Consider the following 21,638-nt stretch of genomic DNA (forward strand, 5'->3'; position numbering starts at 1 on the left):
GATGAGTCTTGGCAGTCTCTCCATCACATCGCGAATCTTAGCTCCTGGCAAGCAGCAGACTTCTCGGTTTTCCCGGTCGGGGCGGCAGATAAATGACTCAGTCCCCCTGAGGAGAGAGTCCCCGACCACCACCACCCGCCTCTTTCTCTTGGGAGTGGTGGTCGTGGAACCCCCAACCCTAGGACAGTGCATCTCATGCCTTCCAGTCAGCGGATCCTCCTTCTGCTCCCTTCCCTCAGACGTATCATCTGGTCCACTCTCCGCATTAGTACCTGTGGAGAGAACATGAAAACGGTTACTTACCTGTATCTGCGTTGCTGATACATGGACATTCCCCTTTTTTTTTCTGGAGGTCACATGATGCCAAATTTCTTCACCATCCTCCTGTCCCCGATGTGCAGCCTGCTCTGACTCTTCAGAACCTTGTGCCCGTAGAAGCATATCCTGACTTCTGTCCAGGAAATCTTCAGTTTCTCTTATGCAATGCAGGGTCGATACCTGTTGCTCCAGACCTTGAACCTTCTCTTCCAATATGGAGACCAGCTTGTACTTTGTACAGACAAAGTCGCTTCTGTCCTGTGGAAGAAAGACAAACATAGCACATCCAGTGCAGGTCACAACAGCTGAACACCCCCCATCCATATTACCTTCCTTCTACGAGCTTCGTCAGGAGTTGTAGTAATTACTCAAAAAGAAAAGGAGTACTTGTGGCACCTTAGATACTTACCAATTTATTTGAGCATAAGCTTTCGTGATCTTCAGAGAATCCGGCAAGATGTAAGCCTCAGTGGGCTCTCCCCAGGTGAACTCCCAGGCAAACTCCTTCTCTTAGCTGCTCAGCTGGTTCTCAGCTGACTGGCTTTTTATACAGTCAGGTCCACTTAAGGTTCACCTGGAACAAAGCACTCCCAGTTCCCACCCTTTTCAAACAACCAATCAAGCACACTGTCAAACTGTCCTCACAACAAACACTCAGATACAAACAAACACTCAGATACTCACAACAAACAAACAAACACTCAGATACTCACCAACACAGCCACCTGTAAGCAAGGACTGGCCTGTCTCCCATGAGTGATGGGTCGTCCTTCAGGATAGGTTGTAGATCCTTTATGATGCGTTGGAGAGGTTTTAGTTGGGGGCTGAAGGTGATGGCTAGTGGCGTTCTGTTATTTTCTTTGTTGGGCCTGTCCTGTAGTAGGTGACTTGTGGGTACTCTTCTGGCTCTGTAACTGGAGTTCTTCAAGGTGTGTGGTCCCTCTCTGTAGTCCACCACCCACCCTCCTTCCCCTCTGCTTTTGATTCTTATCTTAAGGGTAGTCACTGTAGAGGAGTAACTGAAGAGACGGTCGGTCTGCATCTCCCCTGATGCCCTTGGCTGAGACCATGAGTAGGGGCAGGGCACAGACCAATGGATACTGCTAACAAAAAATCTTCTGGTCTCAAGCACATGGAGCATATGGTGAAATTACACAGAACGATAACACATCTCAAAGCATTACTGTACAGGGGAATAACTTTGTTTTTTGTGAAGTTATCTGTGTACGTTACATTTGGACAACAGCACTCATTTCTTAGTATACCCCAAAATCGAAGTCCATTTCTCTTATGGATTGCAAACCTAGCAAGCATATTTTTGAGAAGATACATCTTTGTTGGTTTCTTTAAACAAGAATGAATTAACCAAAAGTTCTGTTTCAGGGCACACTGCAAATATTTCTCTCTGCCTTCTCCAGCAGGTCCAGCAAAATCTGACCACAGGGTTTGCCCTTAAATGCAGCTGTATTACTAGGTCTTGAACGAACAAGAAAATTGTGGCTGTGTAAACACTGTTAGGCTACCATAAGGTGTTAAGAAATATCATGCTCTCCAATCACGTATACACATCCTTTAGCAAAGGCTACTCTGTGGGTTTGGGATAAAACTGCAGATAAAGTGTTCTTTTGTTTTTTCCCCTCACTAGTGACACCCATTGCAAATTATCCAGATCTGAATTCAAATTACAAACCAAAGGGCTTTAACAGTTGGGAGAACCGTGGAATGCCTACAGTTGGCCAGTTATTCACTGAAGAAATGTTTCTAACTTATTTAGAAATCAAAACTAACTTTGATTCGTCCACTCTCCGATGGCACTAGTACTTTCAAGTTAGGCATCGTTTCTCAACTTCCTAGAAAAGCTTTTTCTATAGAAAGCTAACTTTAATAGAAGTGATGGTGTCTGATGAATTAGGAAACAAAAAAAGGATTACTAAATTATCAATTTTTGCAGATGACAAAAAAAGGGCCATATATGACATGCTGAGAAAAGAATCTGGGTAGACAAATTACCCTGAGGAATGAACTTTGATCTGGAAAAGGATCAGCAGCATTAGTGTGTAGCATGATAGAGAAGATTTCTGAGATGGTGCTTCACACCTGTCAGGTTAAAAAATAGAGAGATTGCATGGGGATGGATGTTGGCAATGTTGTGGTGATAGAGGAGATTTTATCCATATGCAGTGGACATGTCCAGTCAGAGATTATTGGGGTGCAGTTCGTAACCAAATATCACAAAATGGTTGGATATTTATTACCAAATGATCCTTTGGTAATCCTCCTGGGGCTTCCCAGCTGAAACGGTCACACAAGAGGAAATGAAGAATTAATTTCTTATCTGCTTGTAGATGCTGGGCTACTGAGAGAAAAATAGCCCAACTATAGAGAAATGGTTCCAAAAAAAAAGGGAAGTGGTTGTTATGGAAAAATGAACACACCAATTATATACCCAGCAAAGTAGACAGAGGACAAATACTTAGATATTCAGTACTCAGAGTACTTTCACCTGCCAAACAAACCAGCACACCTGTCCAATATTTTTTTAATATGAACATTTGACACACCTGGTCTGTTAAATGTGTGTAATCTGAGATTCGCTCAGTTCCTAGGAAAAATGTGTATGGATGTTATAACACTGCTCACGCTGTAATAGGGGGACGCCTGTTAAACAGAGAGAGCTGGTGACTGTGTTCCTGTGTGTCTCTTTAAACAAAAACTCTCCGTTGTAAAGATCACTGTTTTGTTTCTGATATTTCCATGGCAAGGATTGGTAAATCTGTTAATCGCTAAATAAATAGTTTTAAAATAGTGGCTGTATTTGTCTGTGTGCAGCTTTTTTTACTTCAGAAATTCAGGGCTCCAAGTGAGGGATGGATGATAACACAGCTCAAGGCTTGCCCCCCAGCCATTGTATATAATCCTGCACTAACATGGCAGCATGCAAACGCCTTGAAAAACAAATCTGGTTCCTACTTTATTTCATTCATGTTGAAATCGGGATTTTCCCCCCAAACAGATCTCCAGGTTGTGTGCAGAAGAAGCAGCAGCCCAGGAACAAACGGGGCAGGTGGAGGAGTGCCTGAAAGTTAACCTGCTCAAAATTAAACCTGAGATGTGTAAAAAGGTAAAAAAAAAAAAAAGGAAATGGTGCGTCTCCCAAACCAAATGGGCCTTAAAGGACAATTACTCCTCAAGTGTCAGATGAACAAACATGATTCGTTACAAGGCACAGACTAGGAACAGTGTGAAGCCAGAGCTATGTACACTTCTGTGCACAGCTGAGCCAGTGCACCTCATCCTGACCTGCAACATCCTCGACCATTTCAGTCCTGGCTCTGAGATATCCCTCCCTGCCAGGGAACAGTAATCCCAGTAAGAAGTATGCCTTACTATTCCAGTCCTGGATTCCCTCCTCACACACTCCCAGGGTACCTCAGTGCTGAGCTGCCTCCCACTCTTACTTCAACCCTAGGCCTCTTGGGCACAGATTGGCACTGGATCTGGCAAGGAGCTTTGTAAACTACCCCCATAGATCTATCACCTCACCTTATTCCTGACCTGTTAGTCATGCCAAATTATTTGACTTAGTGTTATAGATTAGTGTGTGTATCTATTTAATTAATGGAATTATGCTGATCCATAAAGCAGGACTGCTGATCCACCCTGGAACAGCTTCAGTTCACTTATCCAGCAGCAGCATTGTACTCTGTGATCCCTTTTTTAAGAAGGTTAGGTAGCTCTAGGAACTATTAACCAGTATGGTTTGTGTTGCTTTCTTTTCCCTCTTTTAATGTGTACCTGTAATGTGTAGGTTTCAGAGTAGCAGTGTAATAACCTTCCCTCCACAGGAGGTGCTCAACATGCTGAAGGAGAGCAAAGCAGACATATTCGTTGATCCAGTGCTTCACACAGCCTGTGCCCTAGACATCAAACACCACTGTGCAGCCATCCCACCCGGAAGAGGACGTCGTAAGTGTTGGCATGTCAGACTGTGTGAGATCTCCCAGCTCCTGGAGTGACCTAAAACTGGGATCTTTCTTGAATGACTTGAGGTCCTCTTAAACAGTAGATATTGCTTCCAGTTGTCGTGGCTGGTGAACGAGGAATACTGCCACTTGTATAGTATATGGGTGTCCTTCCTCTCTGTGCTTGGCTTCTTAGCTTGGAAATCTTTCCTTACATGGCCTGGTAAACGTTAAGCTAGTTCTGTTCTTTCTAATGCAGTTTGAAATTAACATACTATTTTTCTTGGAATAATGTTAATTTCTGCTACAGAATGAGAAATAAGTTAAAAACGTACTGCCGCATACCCTCCTTGGTACCAGGTATCTTTGATGTTCCTTCACATTTCTCCTCAACAAAGGATGGACCTGATAGTGCTTGAAGTAAACCACTTTTCTAAATATATGTTACTCTGTCTAGTGCAGATGGGACACCTGACACAGGGCTTGTCTACACTTACCCAGGGGATTGACACATTGGCAGTTGATTTAACGGGTCTAGTGAAGACCCGCTAGATCGACCGCAGATCGCTCTCCCGTTGACTCCTGTACTCCATCAGAACGAGAAGAGTAAGGGGAGTCGACGAGAGAGCATCCCCCATCGACATCATATAGTGTGTACCCCGCGGTAAGTAGATATAAGCTACGTCAACTTGGGTTATGCTATTCATGTAATTCAAATTGCGTAGCTTAGATTGACTTAGATCAAAAAAGATATACTGGCATTGGAAAAGGTTCAGAAAAGGGCAACTAAAATGATTAGGGGTTTGGAATGGGTCCCATATGAGGAGAGATTAAAGAGGCTAGGACTTTTCAGCTTGGAAAAGAGACTAAAGGGGGATGTGATAGAGGTCTATAAAATCATGAGTGGTCTGGAGAAAGTGAATAAGGAAAAGTTATTTACTTGTTCCCATAATATAAGAACGAGGGGCCACCAAATGAAATTAATGGGAATTAGGTTTAAAACAAATAAAAGGAAGTTCTTCTTCACTCAGTGCACAGTCAACCTGTGGAATTCCTTGCCTGAGGAGGTTGTGAAGACTAAGACTATAACAGGGTTTAAAAGAGAACTGGATAAATTCATGGAGGCTAAGTCCATTAATGGCTGTTAGCCAGGATGGGTAAGGAATGGTGTCCCTAGCCTCTGTTTGTCAGAGGGTGGAGATGGATAGCAGGAGAGAGATCACTTGATCATTACCTGTTAGGTTCTCTCCCTCTGGGGCACCTGGCATTGGCCACTGTCGACAGACAGGATACTGGGCTGCATGGACCTTTGGTCTGACCCAGTATGGCCGTTCTTATGGCATTCCCCTGTAGTGTAGACAAGGCCACAGTCTGCACAGACCCCAGGCAGATCCTTGTTTTGTGTTGAACTTCCTCTAAGTTCTTGGAGAAGACACACAGGATTTAGCATTCTTAAAATAATTTTAGTGAGCTGCTCTGTGAATCCTAAATATCCTGTCAGTTCAGCTGAGCTTAAGCCTTGGATACCTAAAGTTAACCCTTTAATCCCCCTCCATAGGTCAGCGTTCCTTGCCACTTAAATATCTGAAGTGAGACCTTAGCTGGGCTGCTAGCTCTGAGGGTTAAACAGAGGTTTCCTTTCAAACCAGTCTTGGGTTAAATTTCCCAACACTGATTCAGAGGAAGTTTGATGGATGGCTTGGCTGTACAACTTTGTAAACAGCCAACCAATGTTCGGAGGAATTGGAATGCACCTCCCAAGCACTCTGTATTGTGACCTTTCCCTGGGGCCAGTTTGTGTGTGTTGTGATACCATGTTCTCCATTTTGCAGAGATGTCTTGCCTAATGGAAGCTTTGGAAGACAAGCGTGTGAGGTTACAACCCGAATGTAAGAAACGCCTTAATGATCGGATTGAAATGTGGAGCTATGCTGCGAAGGTGAGGATGCAGGATGGGCTCTAAACGCCACCTGGCTTTTGGTTCCCCCCAAACTTTTCCCCGAAGCCCACTTGTGCCACTGCAATAGGCACTGTGACCCACTATTAATGCTTTTTGAGGAAAATATATTTATTTTAATTATTACACGTACATATAAACTATAACACTGGAAATAAAAAATGTACATGTTTTCTTTTAATGTAAATTAATTGTAACGATAGAAATTCCTAGCAATATGCACTCAAAGAAATGCTTCAGGGTCTTTGAAACCAAGCATTTTAGTAAAACTACAATTTAAAAACACATTAAAAAATGTTGAGAGCAAAGTGTTGTGTTCAAAGAGGGAAACACACTGGACACGTGCACAGTGTGGAAAACTGAACAAGAAGCAACACCACAATGTTAACAAAATTCTTAAACACATTGTGGTTTTTTTTAAAACAAAATAATTGTGCAACTTTGAACACTATATTGTGTTTTCAATTTTTCAGTGTGAAAGACCCAATTCTCCTCTCTGTTAATTAGAAAAGAATAAAATATTGTAAATAAAAATATAAAATAACAGTTATATTATAACACGCTGAAGCAATGGCTACTCCTCTGATCCAGTAAAGGAGAATCCAGACTTCGTGTGTGTCATCATATTTTCCTACCACTTAATTTATTTTTTTGGCTGGCTCATTTTGCGTAGTTGTAGGTGGTCTGGAGCTTTCATTATCTTCTCCATCAGTGCACCCTTCTTGTTTTCAAAAAATATATCAATCCATGTCACAATGTTGTACTCACGAGAATTAAACTTGACACATTGCAGCTTGCTTTTTTAAAAATAGTTTTTCCCTATACTCTCTCTCCAACATATACAGCTCAACACGTTACACTCATATAGTTTTTACTTAGATTACATGAGTCACATGGAGTTAAAGATTTACTAAGAGCTTGAGTAGAGAATGCAGTCGCGCTGGCGGACCACCCGGGGCTGTTTCACAGTCCACAGTTCGGGAACCCATGTTCGGAGACTGAGACATGGTTCTTGTGATTCAGACCGTTAGTGTCTTGTGAAGGAACTGGCAGGAGGGCAAGGTGGGGATTGTGCTTTCAACCATGGGAAGGCTAAAGAACAGATGTGCCTCAGTCCTGTGAAGTGACTGAGTGAATGCAATCAACTGTTATGCCTCTGTCAAGCAGAACAGTGGGAAAGGACAGTCTTTCTGCAGATCAAATGGTTTAACAAATACAAAATAGGGTTCACTTAATAAATGAGGTGGTAATGTAGAGTTCAGGCTTCTGCTTTGTTCCATTCTGATCTTGCTGTGCCTAAGTACTGCAGCATGTATTGTATATGTCAGGCTGAATTCAGAGTCCCATGCACACCAAGCCAAGTAAAGAACAAAGTTTTGACCTTAATTCAGTAAAATGGAAAGGACTGTAATGGTTGGATGTGTTCGCAGTCTTTAAACCAGTCCCAGCGCTGCCATCAGACCCTAACCCCAGGCCTTCTACCCTGGAGGCACTGGTTTTGCCCTCTTAGTCTGTGTTGGCCCCAGTCTTCAGCTGGGCTCCTGAAAGTTCAGTCCCCTTCTGAGGGTTTACTGATGTCCAATTGTAGGCTCTTCCCCAGTGGCCTCTGGGGGGAAATCTGGGCCCACCCACTACTCAGGGCCCAGCTGTCACTGATATCCTGCCCTTAGCTCAAGGCTCCTCTAAGCTCAAACCCAGTAGCTCTTCCATGCTCCCTAGTCCTGACTAGCTCTGGGCTGTCCATTGTGCTGCAATTCCTTCAGCCAGCCACACCATTCATGCTCCTCTAGCTCTAGCGAGGAACTGCACTCTCTGGTCTGGCTCTCTAGCTCCTTTTTATACTGCCCTCCTGGGCCCTGATTGGCTGCTTCCCTTGCAACCACTCTAGCCTGCTTGGAGGACTTCTTCATTGCTCCTTATCTGGTATGAGAGTGGCAGGGCCCTGAGGCCTCCAGCAGGAGGCCTCTGGGCCTAGTCCACCCTATCACAAGGACCATTAAGTTATTTATACAACCCCTTTCTCAGCATCTGGATTACTTGCCTAATAACACTGAAATCAAACTGCTCTCAGTGCCCCTCGGGACTAGTTCACAAGCAGGGCAAAAGGTGCCAACAGAGGAAGAGCTATGACAGTGGGAGGGGTGATGTGAATGGAAAGGCAGGGTGCTGGAGAGAGCTAGAGGAGGAGCTGGGATGTCTTTTGGGCATTTAGGAGCTTTAGAGCTTTGTGTCCCAGTTGATGAAGTCCATCTCCTACAGGCCTATTTGTATGTCCCAGCTCATGCGTGTTACATAATTGTGTACCAGGGAAAGTTCAGTTATAAAAAGAGAACATGCTGGATGCTTACAGGAGGCAAATGGGGAATTTACAAGTGTCCTTATCCAGCTCGTAAAATAACATCGTTCTACATGTCGTTAGTTTCTCTGCAAAGACTGATGTGGAAACTGAAGTCCGGTTAATTATGTTTTTTGCCTTGCCCCCTAGGTTGCCCCAGCAGAAGGCTTTTCTGACCTTGCTATGCAAGTGATGACTTCTCCGTCCAAGAACTATATCCTGTCTGTTATCACAGTCGGCATCTGTGTACTCTTCCTGATTGGCCTCCTGTGCGGACGCATCACCAAGCGGGTGACACGAGAGCTCAAGGACAGGTAGAGCCTGGGTTGCCTGCTGAAGAAATGCCTGCCCAGTACCCAATTTGTACAGCCCTCCTCTGTATAGTCTGCCCACCCGCCCCCTCTTGGGAGAGGAGAATAAAAAAGAATTGGAACAGCAGCAGGTGTCGGCTCAGTTTTCCCATCTTGGATCTCATCCATGGCATCTTCACCACCTTAAGAAAGAGTCGGCGTAGCCAGCAGCTTTTGTTACCCCTTTGTTAGCGGACTCCTGTTACCCGCCTGTAGATGAGTCTCTTTATTGTATTGTTGGACCTGCCGTCACCAAATCAGACTGATATGACCTGCAGCTCAAGCAGTTTTTAAGTAAATTTTTAAAGGAAGAAAAAAATATAAGTACCAATCCTATGAGTTAGGCAGTTTCTTACTGGGACGTATTCATGCTCTGCAGCTGGGTAAAATTGAGGTAGGAAATTAGAAGGTAAATTGCATCACTCACCGCAGTTGGCCTTGTTTCGGACATCTTGCTCATCCTATTCCAAGCATCTTCAGGGCATAGTTTCAGAGTGCTAAGAATGTCAGTCAGTGGAGTCATCCTCCGAATGTCCTGTTTTTGTTACTGTGGGTTTTTTGTTTGGGAAGATGATGCCCTCCAATTCCCGTTTTCCTCTGCCACTCACAGGATAAAATAAAATACTGGCCAGGATCAAAAACTCCAGTGGTCTGATATGCCATTTGAGCCATATAGCATATATTTGATTAGGCTAGGGAAAGGGTGTGGAAGTTATGCATAGAAGAGCCAGTCAGTGTAATGCATTGACAGCTGCACTGTACATACCCTGATTAACTAGCCTATTAACCTTCATTCATCAAAGGCAATGCAGTTGAATTTTGTCAGTCCTTTATTTCTCCCTTCTGTTGCCAAGCGAAGACACCCTGCCCCCTCGAATGAACTATTCAAAGATGGTCGGGTTGATACATTAACAACGCTCCATGTTGCCCAGTGATATTGAATGGGATTGAGATACTAATGTCTGTTTCCATAGAAGGATCATTTATGGGTTAGTGCAGTGATTCATCATTGGCCTCTCTGAGTCTTAATTGCTTGAGTTACAGCATTAAAAATACAGTAAAACTTTCAAACCTCTAAAACACTGGTTTATATAGATGGAATTTGGCATCTAGTGATGTAGGTCAGAAGTGCTGGCTCTAAATGCCAAGCAGGAGAGAATTCTGATAGTGTGAGGTGAAGGACAGACATGTTGATCTTTAAGGGGAAGCTTTGTTGTCACCCACTGATGTGCGCACATAAGCTCTAGTCACATTTCCAGAACTTGGTTCCCAGCCCCATTGCCCAGCTCAAGGGAGGTGTTTTGTAGAAACACCTTTAGCTGTGGTAACTGCTTACCATCTTCTTTGTTACACAAAGAGTGGAGGGAGTAGAGCCTCCTCTAGGCCTCTCTCTGTGGTTGGGACCTGCGATACACAGGTTGAGTGCGTGGTTCAAATATGGCAGTGCTGCACAAGAGTCAGCATGTACAGTAAGATATATATACATATATATTTTATTAGCCTGTTAGATGTGTTCTCCTATGCGTGCTGGAATATAAATCATGTGCCTAACACTGTCCAACTAGGCTAATGCTTGATCCATAACTTTCTTTTCCTGCTCCCTGTTGTTGCATTGCTAAGTAATTTCTGAAATTTCCAGTGTTATGTATTGATCTGATACAAGATGGGGCATTTCTGAATGTGGAGCAGCTGATTCTAATTATGCTATGTAAACACACTGATCTCTAAAAATACTGTGATTGCTTTTGCAAAATGCTAGAGAGGGGTGCAAAGTTATCTTCACCATGCCACTTTGAAGATAGAAAATAAACTATTTTGAGACCCAGTCTTAGTAGTATGGTGATGAGATACTAGAAAAGCTCATGTGAAAGACAATTGTTGTTGGTGTCTGGAGTCGAACCATGAGAGCCAAGGGACTATAAAGACTGGACAGGGAATGATGGGAGAACCTGAGCAGTGGAGCAGATTCCATAGAAGAGATCTGTCATCTTGCTTGATGTGCTGTAGGCTTCCAAGCGGATAACATGTAAGTCATCCTTGGAACAGAAATGGAGCCTAAATTACTTCCCCCACCTTCATTGCCCAAAGCTGCTTGTGTGGTTTCCCTGATTCTGCATGAGTGAATGGAGCTGAGGGCCAAGAAGGCGATGGCAGATCACATCACTTGCTTGAAGCATAAAAGGGTGTGGGTGACACACAAGTGTGCGCGTGGCAGTTGCAAAATCACATGGTTTCACCTCTCACTCGAAGCAAGTGTCGTTGCAACACTTTCTAACTGTCAAGGCTGCAGGTCAGACAGATGGAATGGATTCAAAGTGCAGGAGGAGGGGGAACACGATTGTACCTTCTCCCCAATGCAGTCTTGCTTGTTTGGCAATCCTAGTGCTGCCTACGTTTTGCTACGGCAAAATTGAATTGGCGTCCAGAGACTTCATATTTGTGAGGGAGCATTAGCTACCTGTTTAACTTGAAGAACCTAACTGAGGAGGTGTAAAATGCATTGACTAGCATCTGCTGGTGAACCCCAAATTTAATTATAGTGAAATACTGTAGATGTTTTGTCAGCCATGGTTCTGGCTGTGTATCTTGGTGAGGGAAGAAGGGAAATGCTGTTTTGCTTTCCAACTTAAGTTTTGTATTGGAGTAGGGTAGAACATGGGAAGACTTGATTTCCTGCATTTTCTATTGCAGTAGACGTAAGGAATGCTAAAGGCAAAAGACTAGTCAGCTGTGTAGTGTAGAGGGTAAGAACAGAGCCCTAGATGGTAAAGACGACATTGTTCTGTGGAATGCAGGGTCTCTTCCTGAGTCCTCTTCTAGCCAATCTCTGTATGTGTGTGTGTTCAACTTGAATGCAGTATTGTCTCATTGCTTTAACCAGCTGCAGTCGTCATCCCTGCTCCTGCGTAGTGCTGAGACCTTCCTCTTATCCAGGTGCATCTATTGCTACCTGATTGTTCCATTGGTGTGAAGCCTTCACGAAGCAAACTCCAAGCAGCAAGCGCCCTTTCTGGGTATTGCATTGAGCATCTGCAGTCTCCCTGGTGGTTGCCTTCAAAATTTCATCCTGGGACGTAGTTTCAGATGTCAGTGGACAATGAAGCTGCTGTCAATGGGGGAGCGGGGGAAGGGGTTTAATGAAGCAGGAAGGTGTGACATGATGTATGTTTCTGTGTGGTCGCCTTCTGTAATGGCGTGGTCAGAAGTGCAATAACGCACAGGCCCAGGGGTCCTGTTGCAATTACAAAAGGGAATAAAATAAAATCAAGAGAGACCCATTTCTTGCAGGGAACTGATATGGTTAGGCCTGGGCAAAGAGAACTTTGTCACTGGCTGCCACAGTTTTAGCCATTTCATAATCATTAAGATTTACACCCAATTCACCGCCTTCCAGATGGGACCCCCTAACATATTGCATGCTAAACACACTAATTCTGGCATAGGAGCATCTTTTTAGGGAGACTAGAAATATTCCAGTGCAGTGTGTTAGAAATGCCATCCTAGCCATCATAGCATGTAAGGACCTGTGCATCTAGAGAAGGCCTCTAGAAAAAACACAACAAAGTAACCAATATTGTTCTAAATATATCCTGATTGCTGAGCACCTGCCCCATGGATCTCTAATGCAAACACTTGCTCACTGTGTGCCAGTAAATGCCCATAGCGGGTGGTCATTCCCTATAGCAGGAAGGGAGAGGGAAATACATAGTTGTAAAATGCACTACTGCCTTCTTGAATTTAGGGAAACTTTTTATTTTGATTTAATGAGAACATTAGAAATACTTGGGAATCAACCATTTCAAAGGGGACAGATCTGAGGCTTCCTTGCCACTTCCCTACTCTTAGCCCTAATGTTCATCATTCCCCTCCAGCATTGACTTAACTGTCTCCCCTCAGTTCAGGGAGCCTGCTATCCATTTCATGGCGTATACTGTAAATGTATGTCCTTCCTATGGCTAAGCATTCCTTCTTGGGGGCTTGTTCTAGATATTGTAGAGCTCATGCTCCTGGGAATGGCTTGACTGGAATATCCAAGAGGGGAAATAACTCCTAGTAAGGACTGGTGCTTCTGTACACCCTGCCTTCCTCTTCTGCTCAGATGCCTAATGGTACATTCAGAGCTTATTCTCACCAGTCAAGATCATGTGTCCGAATAACATGGGAAGGATTGTGCGTCCCATGCACGTGCATCTCAGTACTTCACTCTGGCTAGCCAGGTGGTGGTTGCTTGCGTGTTCTTGTAACAAAATAGCCTTATTCATTGTTTACTAATGGGTCAAATCCAAGTCTTTCGATTTTTCTTTTTTGTTGCCTTTTGGTTAGCTCTGTCCCTGAGTTTTCATGCCTCCCAGAAAAATCACTTTTCATATGCAGGTGGCTGCAATAAGGATGAGGCCAGGAGCAGCATTCCTTCTCATGCTTCACACACAACTTGTGTCCTTCCTCCTCTGCTGCCGCAGAAAGGCTGAAAGACCCTACTGAAGTTAGAATAATACTCTGCAAGTTCCACATGTGAGGATTCCTTCCAGAGTCTGGCACGTGTGATCCATGCAAACATGGTGATCTTGGCCCTGAGTGAGACTCTTGTGAGCATGCTCTGTGAAGATGCACTATATACTGGGGAGGGCTGAGTAGGGCAGCATGCAGTTAGCATGCAGTTACTGTTAGCAAAGAAGTTGCTTTTCTTTGCAGTGGATGAACGGGGAGAAGCTGGAAGAAAATGTGATGTGCAAACTCGGTGCCAGAGGCGGTAAGCTCTGGTTTATCACATTCAGGTGAATGTGCTTAACTTGGATAATTTCTGTGAATGCAGACTGTTTAGTTCAGAAAGAATGTAGTTGTCTGACTCTCTTTTTTTGCCAGCTTTTGGTTTTCAAAGTTAATTTTGAGTTCAGTGTGAGATCAGAGCAGGTCAACTAGCTTTTTCCCCCTATTAAAATACTTGGGAGTAGATCTATAAACTGTTCGTGATTTGACTAAACCAATGAGGTTTTTTACAACAGGGTCATGGAGAGAAGCGCAGCTCCCAACCATGTACTGTTGCTTTCCAGCTTCTGAGGGTAAGGAGAGGGGCCAGACTAGGTTTTCAGCCTAATAAAGAGCCGCTGTGTTGGGTCCCGTTCACAGTGTGTGCTCTAATTCACAGCAAAGGCTCGTCTGAGTGGGAGAGGAGAGTACTAACTGGTACAGCCAAGATCTAAATCTGGTAAATTGGTACAGCTGCTTTTCTCTTGCACTGTTGGGCCTGCAGAACCTGTCTGTAAGGGCGGGGGAGCAGTATTCTGCCTTCTTTACTGGATTGAAGCAGCCTGTGTGACGACCGTTTCCAATAACAAACTGTTTATTTTGATTTTGTAATTGATTGAAAGCAAAAGATCTGTGTTCTAGGGTAGGTCACTGAAATGCCGGAGTGCAAAGAGATTGGATGTTTGTGTAAGGGGAGACATGTTAACACAGGCACAGGGAAGGGTCTCTAAATAGTATGCAGGGATAATATTGTGAGCCTCCCCAAGTACAATGTACAAAACAGACCCAAGCAAGAAATCATAGACTGTACAGCAAAAACTGTTCGAACTTAGTCCTTTTTTTAACGTAACATTAACAAGACTCTTTGTAAATTGTTTTCCTTTCTGTGTATAAAATCCTGGCAGTTTCTTGTTTTTTACATGTTCATTCTGTGTAATTTTGAGATGTTACTGAGATTCTGGACATAATGTGCTTTTTTTCTGTACAGATGAAATGGGAGAATTTAATAAAAAATGAGTCTGCAGGTTTTTACTTGTTTGATCTTTGTTGATTGTGAATTAAAAGAGATTCACCCACAGCTTTTCCAGAGTGGAGCTTTCTGAAGCTGAGCCTGATGGTTTGATTTCTTTTAATTGTTTTACTGACTATCCAACAGAGTTCCATACCAAACAACTACCAAGAGAGACGAAACAGAATTTGGCCACTTATTTTTAAAAATTCTAACCGGACTGCCCTAGGCCAGATTTCAAGTGGTATCCTAGAGATGAAAGGCTTCCTAGCCCATTACTAATCTCCTGCCTGTTACACTTCAGGGGATTCTCTTTAAAGACTGCTGATTTTTTTTACAGATATTTTCAAAGTGCTCCTCCCAATAGATCAAATGCATGCCCGTTTGATTCCCCTATTTCAACTCCACTATCTGTGCTTACAAGAAAACTAATCAGCTCCTCAGTTAGTTTAAGAGTGGACTATGCACATCATCCCCAAACCCTCCACCCTCTGCTGGTATCCAAAAATTGCTACAGCTCTGAATGCCATAAGTGATGACTTAATTGCGCATTGAAGGGCCATAGAAAGCCACATGCTGTGAGCACACACTTAAGCTGAGTTTGGTTTGGGGATGTTATGCTCATGCGAACCTCACCAAGTGCAGCATGTCTCAATGGAACCAATCATAGAATATCAGGGTGGGAAGGGACCTCAGGAGGTCATCTAGTCCAACCCCCTGCTCAAAGCAGGACCAATCCCCAATTAAATCATCCCAGCCAGGGCTTTGTCAAGCCTGACCTTAAAAACTTCTAAGGAAGGAGATTCCCCCACCTCCCTAGGTAATGCATTCCAGTGTTTCACCACCCTCCTGGTCAAAAAGTTTTTCCTAATATCCAACCTAAACCTCCCCCACTGCAACTTGAGACCATTACTCCTTGTTCTGTCATCTGCTACCACTGAGAATAGTCTAGAGCCATCCTTTTTGGAACCCCCTTTCAGGTAGTTGAAAGCAGCTATCAAATCCCCCCTCATTCTTCTCTTCTGTAGACTAAACATTCTCAGTTCCCTCAGCCTCTCCTCATAAGTCATGTGTTCCAGTCCCCTCATCATTTTTGTTGCCCTCCGCTGGACTCTCTCCAATTTATCCACATCCTTCTTGTAGTGTGGGGCCCAAAACTGGACAAACTACTCCAGATGAGGCCTCACCAATGTTGAATAGAGGGGGAACGATCACATCCCTTGATCTGCTGACAATGCCCCTACTTATACATCCCAAAATGTCATTGGCCTTCTTGGCAACAAGAACACACTGTTGACTCATATCCAGCTTCTCGTCCACTGTAACCCCTAGGTCCTTTTCTGCAGAACTGCTGCCGAGCCATTCGGTCCCTAGTCTGTAGCGGTGCATTGGATTCTTCCATCCTAAGTGCAGGACTCTGCACTTGTCCTTGTTGAACCTCATCAGATTTCTTTTGGCCCAATCCTCCAATTTGTCTAGGTCCCTCTGCATCCTATCCCTACCCTCCAGCATATCTACCACTCCTCCCACTTCAGTGTCATCTGCAAACTTGCTGAGAGTGCAATCCAAAGCATCCTCCATTTATGAAGATATTGAACAAAACCGGCCCCAGGACTGACCCTTGGGGCACTCCGCTAGATACCGACTGCCAACTAGACATGGAGCCATTGATCACTACCCATTGAGCCCGACAATCTAGCCAACTTTCTATCCACCTTATAGTCCATTCATCCAGCCCATACTTCTTTAACTTGCTGGCAAGAATACTGTGGGAGACCGTGTCAAAAGCTTTGCTAAAATCAAGGAACAACACGTCCACCGCTTTCCCTTCATCCACAGAACCAGTTATCTCATCATAGAAGGCAAATAGATTAGTCAGGCATGACTTGCCCTTGGTGAATCCATGCTGACTGTTCCTGATCACTTTCCTCTCCTCTGTGCTTCAGAATTGATTCTTTGAGGAACTGCTCCATGATTTTTCCAGGGACTGAGGTGAGGCTGACTGGCCTGTAGTTCCCCAGATAACGCCTTCTTCCCTTTTTGAAAGATGGGCACTACATTAGCCTTTTTCCAGTCTTCCAGGACCACCCCCGATTGCCATGAGTTTTCAAAGATAATGACCAATGGCTCTGCAATCACATCTGCCAACTCCTTTAGCACTCTCGGATGCAACGCATCTGGCCCCATGGACTTGTGCACATCCTGCTTTTCTAAATAGTCCCGAACCACTTCTTTCTCCACAGAGGGCTGGTCACCTCCTCCCCATGCTTGCTACCCAGTGCAGTAGTCTGGGAGCTGACCTTGTTCCTGAAGACAGAGGCAAAAAAAGCATTGAGTACATTAGCTTTTTCCACATCCTCTGTCACTGGGTTGCCTCCTTCATTCAGTGAGGGGCCCACACTTTCCTTGACTTTCTTCTTGTTGCTAACGTACCTGAAGAAACCCTTCTTGTTACTCTTAATCTCTCTTGCTAGCTGCAACTCCAGGTGTGATTTGGCCTTCCTGATTTCACTCCTGCATGCCCGAGCAATATTTTTATACTCCTCCCTGGTCATTTATCCAATTTTCCACTTCTTGTAAGCTTCTTTTCTGTGTTTAAGATCAGCAAGGATTTCACCATTAAGCCAAGCTGGTCGCCTGCCATATTTACTATTCTTTCGACACATCGGGATGGTTTGTCCCTGTAACCTCAATAAGGATTCTTTAAAATACAGCCAGCTCTCCTGGACTCCTTTCCCCCTCATGTTATTCTCCCAGGGGATCTTGCCCATCAATTCCCTGAGGGAGTCAAAGTCTGCTTTTCTGAAGTCCAGGGTCCGTATTCTGCTGCTTTCCTTTCTTCCTTGTGTCAGGATCCTGAACTCGACCATCTCATGGTCAGTGCCTCCCAGGTTCCCATCCACTTTTGCTTCCCCTACTAATTCTTCCCGGTTTGTGAGCAGCAGGTCAAGAAGAGCTCTGGCCCTAGTTGGTTCCTCCAGCACTTGCACCAGGAAATTGTCCCCTACATTTTCCAAAAATTTCCTGGATTGTCTGTGCACCACTGTATTGCTCTCCCAGCAGATATCAGGGTGATTGAAGTCTCCCATGAGAACCAGGGCCTGCGATCTAGTAACTTCTGCGAGTTGCCGGAAGAAAGCCTCGTCCACCTCATTCCCCTGGTCCGGTGGTCTATAGTAGACTCCCACCACGACATCACCCTTGTTGCTCACACTTCCTAACTTAATCCCGAGACTCTCAGGTTTTTCTGCAGTTTCATACTTGAGCTCTGAGCAGTCATACTGCTCTCTTACATACAGTGCAACTCCCCCACCTTTTCTGCCCTGCCTGTCCTTCCTGAACAGCTTATATCCATCCATGACAGTACTCCAGTCATGTGAGTTATCCCACCAAGTCTCTGTTATTCCAATCACATCATAATTCCCTGACTGTGCCAGGACTTCCAGTTCTCCCTGCTTGTTTCCCAGGTTTCGTGCATTTGTGTATAGGCACTTGAGATAACCCGCTGATCGCTCCTCTTTCTCAGTATGAGGCAGGAGCCCTCCCCTCTCACGCGCTCCTGCTCGTGCTTCCTCCTGGTATCCCACTTCCCCACTTACTTCAGGGCTTTGGTCTCCTTCCCCTGGTGAACCTAGTTTAAAGCCCTCCTCACTAGGTTAGCCAGCCAGCTTGCGAAGATGCTCTTCCCTCTCTTTGTTAGGTGGAGTCCATCTCTTCCTAGCACTCCTCCTTCTTGGAACACCATCCCATGGTCAAAGAATCCAAAGCCTTTTCTTCGACACCACCTGCGTAGCCATTCGTTGACTTCCACAATTCGACAGTCTCTACCCAGGCCTTCTCCTTCCACGGGGAGGATGGACGAGAACACCACTTGCGCCTCAAACTCCTTTATACTTCTTCCCAGAGCCACCTAGTCTGCAGTGATCCGCTCAAGGTCATTCTTGGCAGTATCATTGGTGCCCACGTGGAGAAGCAGGAAGGGGTAGTGATCCAATGGCTTGATGAGTCTCGGCAGTCTCTCCGTCACATCGTGAATCTTAGCTCCTGGCAAGCAGCAGACTTCTCAGTTTTCCTGGTCGGGGCGGCAGATAGATGACTCAGTCCCACTGAGGAGAGAGTCCCTGACCACCACCACCCGCCTCCTTCTCTTGGTAAACTGGAATATGTAACTTTTTGTGGCTAAATAGAGTTAATTTATACAGACCCAAGCTATAAACAAGGGGAGGAGCAGGTTTGCTAAAACTGATAGTTCGGAAAAGTGTTGGTTGTCAACTCAAGGCATATCAGGCAGTCCGTGTTCTCCTATGATATGAGTCCCAGCACGTTTGAACTGGCAGTCAGTGCACTAAGTAGGGAAGCCAAATTCCCAGACCAATTCGTCTGTTACATTCCAGTGAACCAAATGAGAATGCAGGACACTGGCTGTTCATGCTGCGTGTGTGCTATACACTATGTATACAGCCTGGGAGTACTGACACTCGCCCCACAGATTTCTGTCTCCTAGTTCTCCAGCAGTATGTCTGGACATTTTTCGGTTTGTTAGCCCCTTTTTCTTTTCTCTTGATGCTGCAAAAACATCCATGAGGATCCTGTCTACCCTCTTGAGAGTCAGACACTGAACTGTAGTCCCGGTAACTTAACAGATTTGGGCATTTTTAAATGGCTATTTTAAAATAAGTTCTAAACCAAAAAGCCTCCTGTGTAATACTGTGCTGTTCTGACTCTCTTGAAGTGTTGAAGCCAAGGGTGTGATAGGAGTGGGATTGACAGCCCTGGAAGCTGAAGCCATCTGTCCATAGCACAGGTGAAACACAGGAAGGAGCAGGGCAAGTTAGTTCTGAAACTCTAGTCTGTTCCCCAAAGGCTAAATTCTGCACTTGTGCAGTTCCCATCCAAGGGCAGAATTCTAACCATCAACTCTGAAATCCCAAATACTAACATGATTTACTAAAACAAAGTATACTAATATAAATAAGCAGTGCACACTGAATTACTAGGGGGCTGATCCCGTGTCCTGATTGAAATTAATGGCTTTATCTGCACGCATAAAGACTAGATGAGTAATGAGTGCCTACTCAGGGACTGCTATCTTAGAGAGAGTCATTTAAAATCAATTCCTTCAAACTTGCCACCTCTCTGCCATAAATCACTCCTTAGAAGCCACGCAGGATGAGACAGACTGCATGGTCTCAGCCATTAGGAACCCCAACTGTCTGCAAAACCCTTGAAGGAGCAATGTTACTGTCTACGCTACACTGCAGGTTCTTTCTCTCATGGCGAGTAGCAAATCACCATGGGGAGTCTCCACAATACAAGCACTTGTCTGAATGAGGCAAGAAAAGCAGAGACTGAACTAGATGCTTCTACTCCTTGTGAGGGGTGGATTCTAAAGGGGAAGGAGGAGAAGTGGGAAGCTGTGGAGGAAAAACTCATTTGGGAAGCTTTTAAGGGGGCACAGGATCAGCCCCTGGCCCCTTCATGGGGAGAGCAGGGGGAGGCCCACTAGGCTCTCCTGATCCAGACCTGAATCTGGCTCCCTCAGGAAAAATGGGAACACCAGATGCGAGCTGCAGGGAATCCTCTCCTTTCTCGTACTGCCCAGAGTGTCCTGTCCAAAGCTGGATTCTTAGCACAGGAACTCTGAGGCAAGTCACTGCCAGCTGGCTTGGGCCCACACCACCTAGCAGCCAGCTGGGTGGGGAACCCAGCTTGCCTGGCCATTCCGAACATGATGGAGGAAGCCCTGCAGTCCACCTCAAACACAAGTGAGCCTGACTCTACCTGCTCAGGTTTGGTGTCTGAGGCCTGAAGACTGAGCCATAGGCTGGCAGAGCTTGTTTTACCAGCAGAGCTATGTCTGTTAGGGGTGTGATTATTATTTTGTAACCAACAGTTTTGCTGGGAACAGCCCTAGTGCAGATGCAGTTTTACTCCTCTAGCTCCATGTTTCTCAAATGCGGCCACCAGGGGCTTTTCATATGGCCACAGATCACCTGGGTGGTGACTGGGATGAGGGGGAAGTATCAGTCCCGCTCCCTTCCTTCCTCTTGCTTCTGCATGTGCTACCCTGCACCTCCTCTGGAGACAGGTGGGGCACAGCACTGAAGGAGCAAGGTGAGTTCCTGACCTACTGTAGGGTGCACTGTGGGGCTCAGGCTTCCACGCCGGGGTGGTTGGGCAGCGGGCTCAGGTGGCAGGACTTGGGGAGCATGGCTGCGCAGACCAGGGCTCCAGCTATGGGGCTTCGGGCACCAACTCCTGGCTCCAGCTGCGATGTTTCAGGTACTGACCCCCAGCTCTGACCGCACAGCCCCAGCCTGCGGCCAGGCCCTTGGGGCTTCAGGCTCCAACACGTGGCCACGCGGAAGCAGGCTCTGATCCCTGGCTCTGGCTGTGCAATGCTAACCCCTGGCCACAAGTTCCAACCCTAGCCACTGACCCAAGACACTAACCCTGAACACCAACCCCTTGCCCTGGCTGTGTGGCATTGGGTGCCACCCTGAGCTTCCGCAGGTACTGGTCCTGGGCACCAATCCCCAGCAGTGGCCGCTGACCCCTGGCACCGGCCTCAGCTGTGGATCCCTGGCCCTGGCTGCTGACTACAGGCTTTGGCCCTGGCTGCCAAACCCAGACTCCAGCGGGCACCAGCCCCTGGTGCAGATCCCTGGTGATGGGTTCCGACCCCTTGCTGTATGGTTGTGGGCTCCAACCCTGAGCCACCGACCCCTAGCTTCAGCCATGCTGCAGTGACTGCTGGTACCAGGTGCCAGCACCCCAGGCCTGGCTGTGGGTGCTGACCCAGGCTCCGGGGCGTGCTGGCCCCGGGTGCCAATCCCCAGCCTTGGCCATGCAGCAGTAGGTGCTGGCCCTTGATGTCAAGCCACAGTTCCCGGCTCCTGCTGAGCAGCACCTGCCCCAGGCTCTAGGTGCGGGCACTGATTTCCAGCCACACAACTACCAA

The 21,638-nt window shown here is 45.7% G+C and overlaps 2 protein-coding genes across 5 annotated transcripts in view; one reads left to right on the plus strand and one right to left on the minus strand.

Annotated features, from left to right (window-relative positions):
- The window catches only part of GLG1 (golgi glycoprotein 1), a 177,459-nt gene extending 168,449 nt beyond the window's left edge, over positions 1-9,010 (plus strand). For all 4 annotated transcript variants that reach the window (XM_073307099.1, XM_073307098.1, XM_073307096.1 and 1 more), the window contains 4 exons: positions 3,332-3,439; positions 4,164-4,284; positions 6,113-6,219; positions 8,723-9,010. In XM_073307099.1, the coding sequence (XP_073163200.1) occupies positions 3,332-3,439; positions 4,164-4,284; positions 6,113-6,219; positions 8,723-8,890 (504 nt within the window). In that variant the 3' untranslated portion in view covers positions 8,891-9,010. The remainder of the gene's footprint in view (positions 1-3,331; positions 3,440-4,163; positions 4,285-6,112; positions 6,220-8,722) is intronic.
- The window catches only part of LOC140896496 (uncharacterized), a 191,129-nt gene extending 181,684 nt beyond the window's left edge, over positions 1-9,445 (minus strand). Inside the window, exon 1 of the mRNA XM_073308421.1 lies at positions 9,350-9,445. Coding sequence (XP_073164522.1) covers positions 9,350-9,445 — 96 coding nt within the window. The remainder of the gene's footprint in view (positions 1-9,349) is intronic.
- Between the last annotated feature and the right edge of the window lie 12,193 nt (positions 9,446-21,638).

This window comes from Lepidochelys kempii, chromosome 12 (genome assembly GCF_965140265.1).
Source record: "Lepidochelys kempii isolate rLepKem1 chromosome 12, rLepKem1.hap2, whole genome shotgun sequence".
NCBI classification, from domain to species: Eukaryota; Metazoa; Chordata; order Testudines; family Cheloniidae; genus Lepidochelys; species Lepidochelys kempii.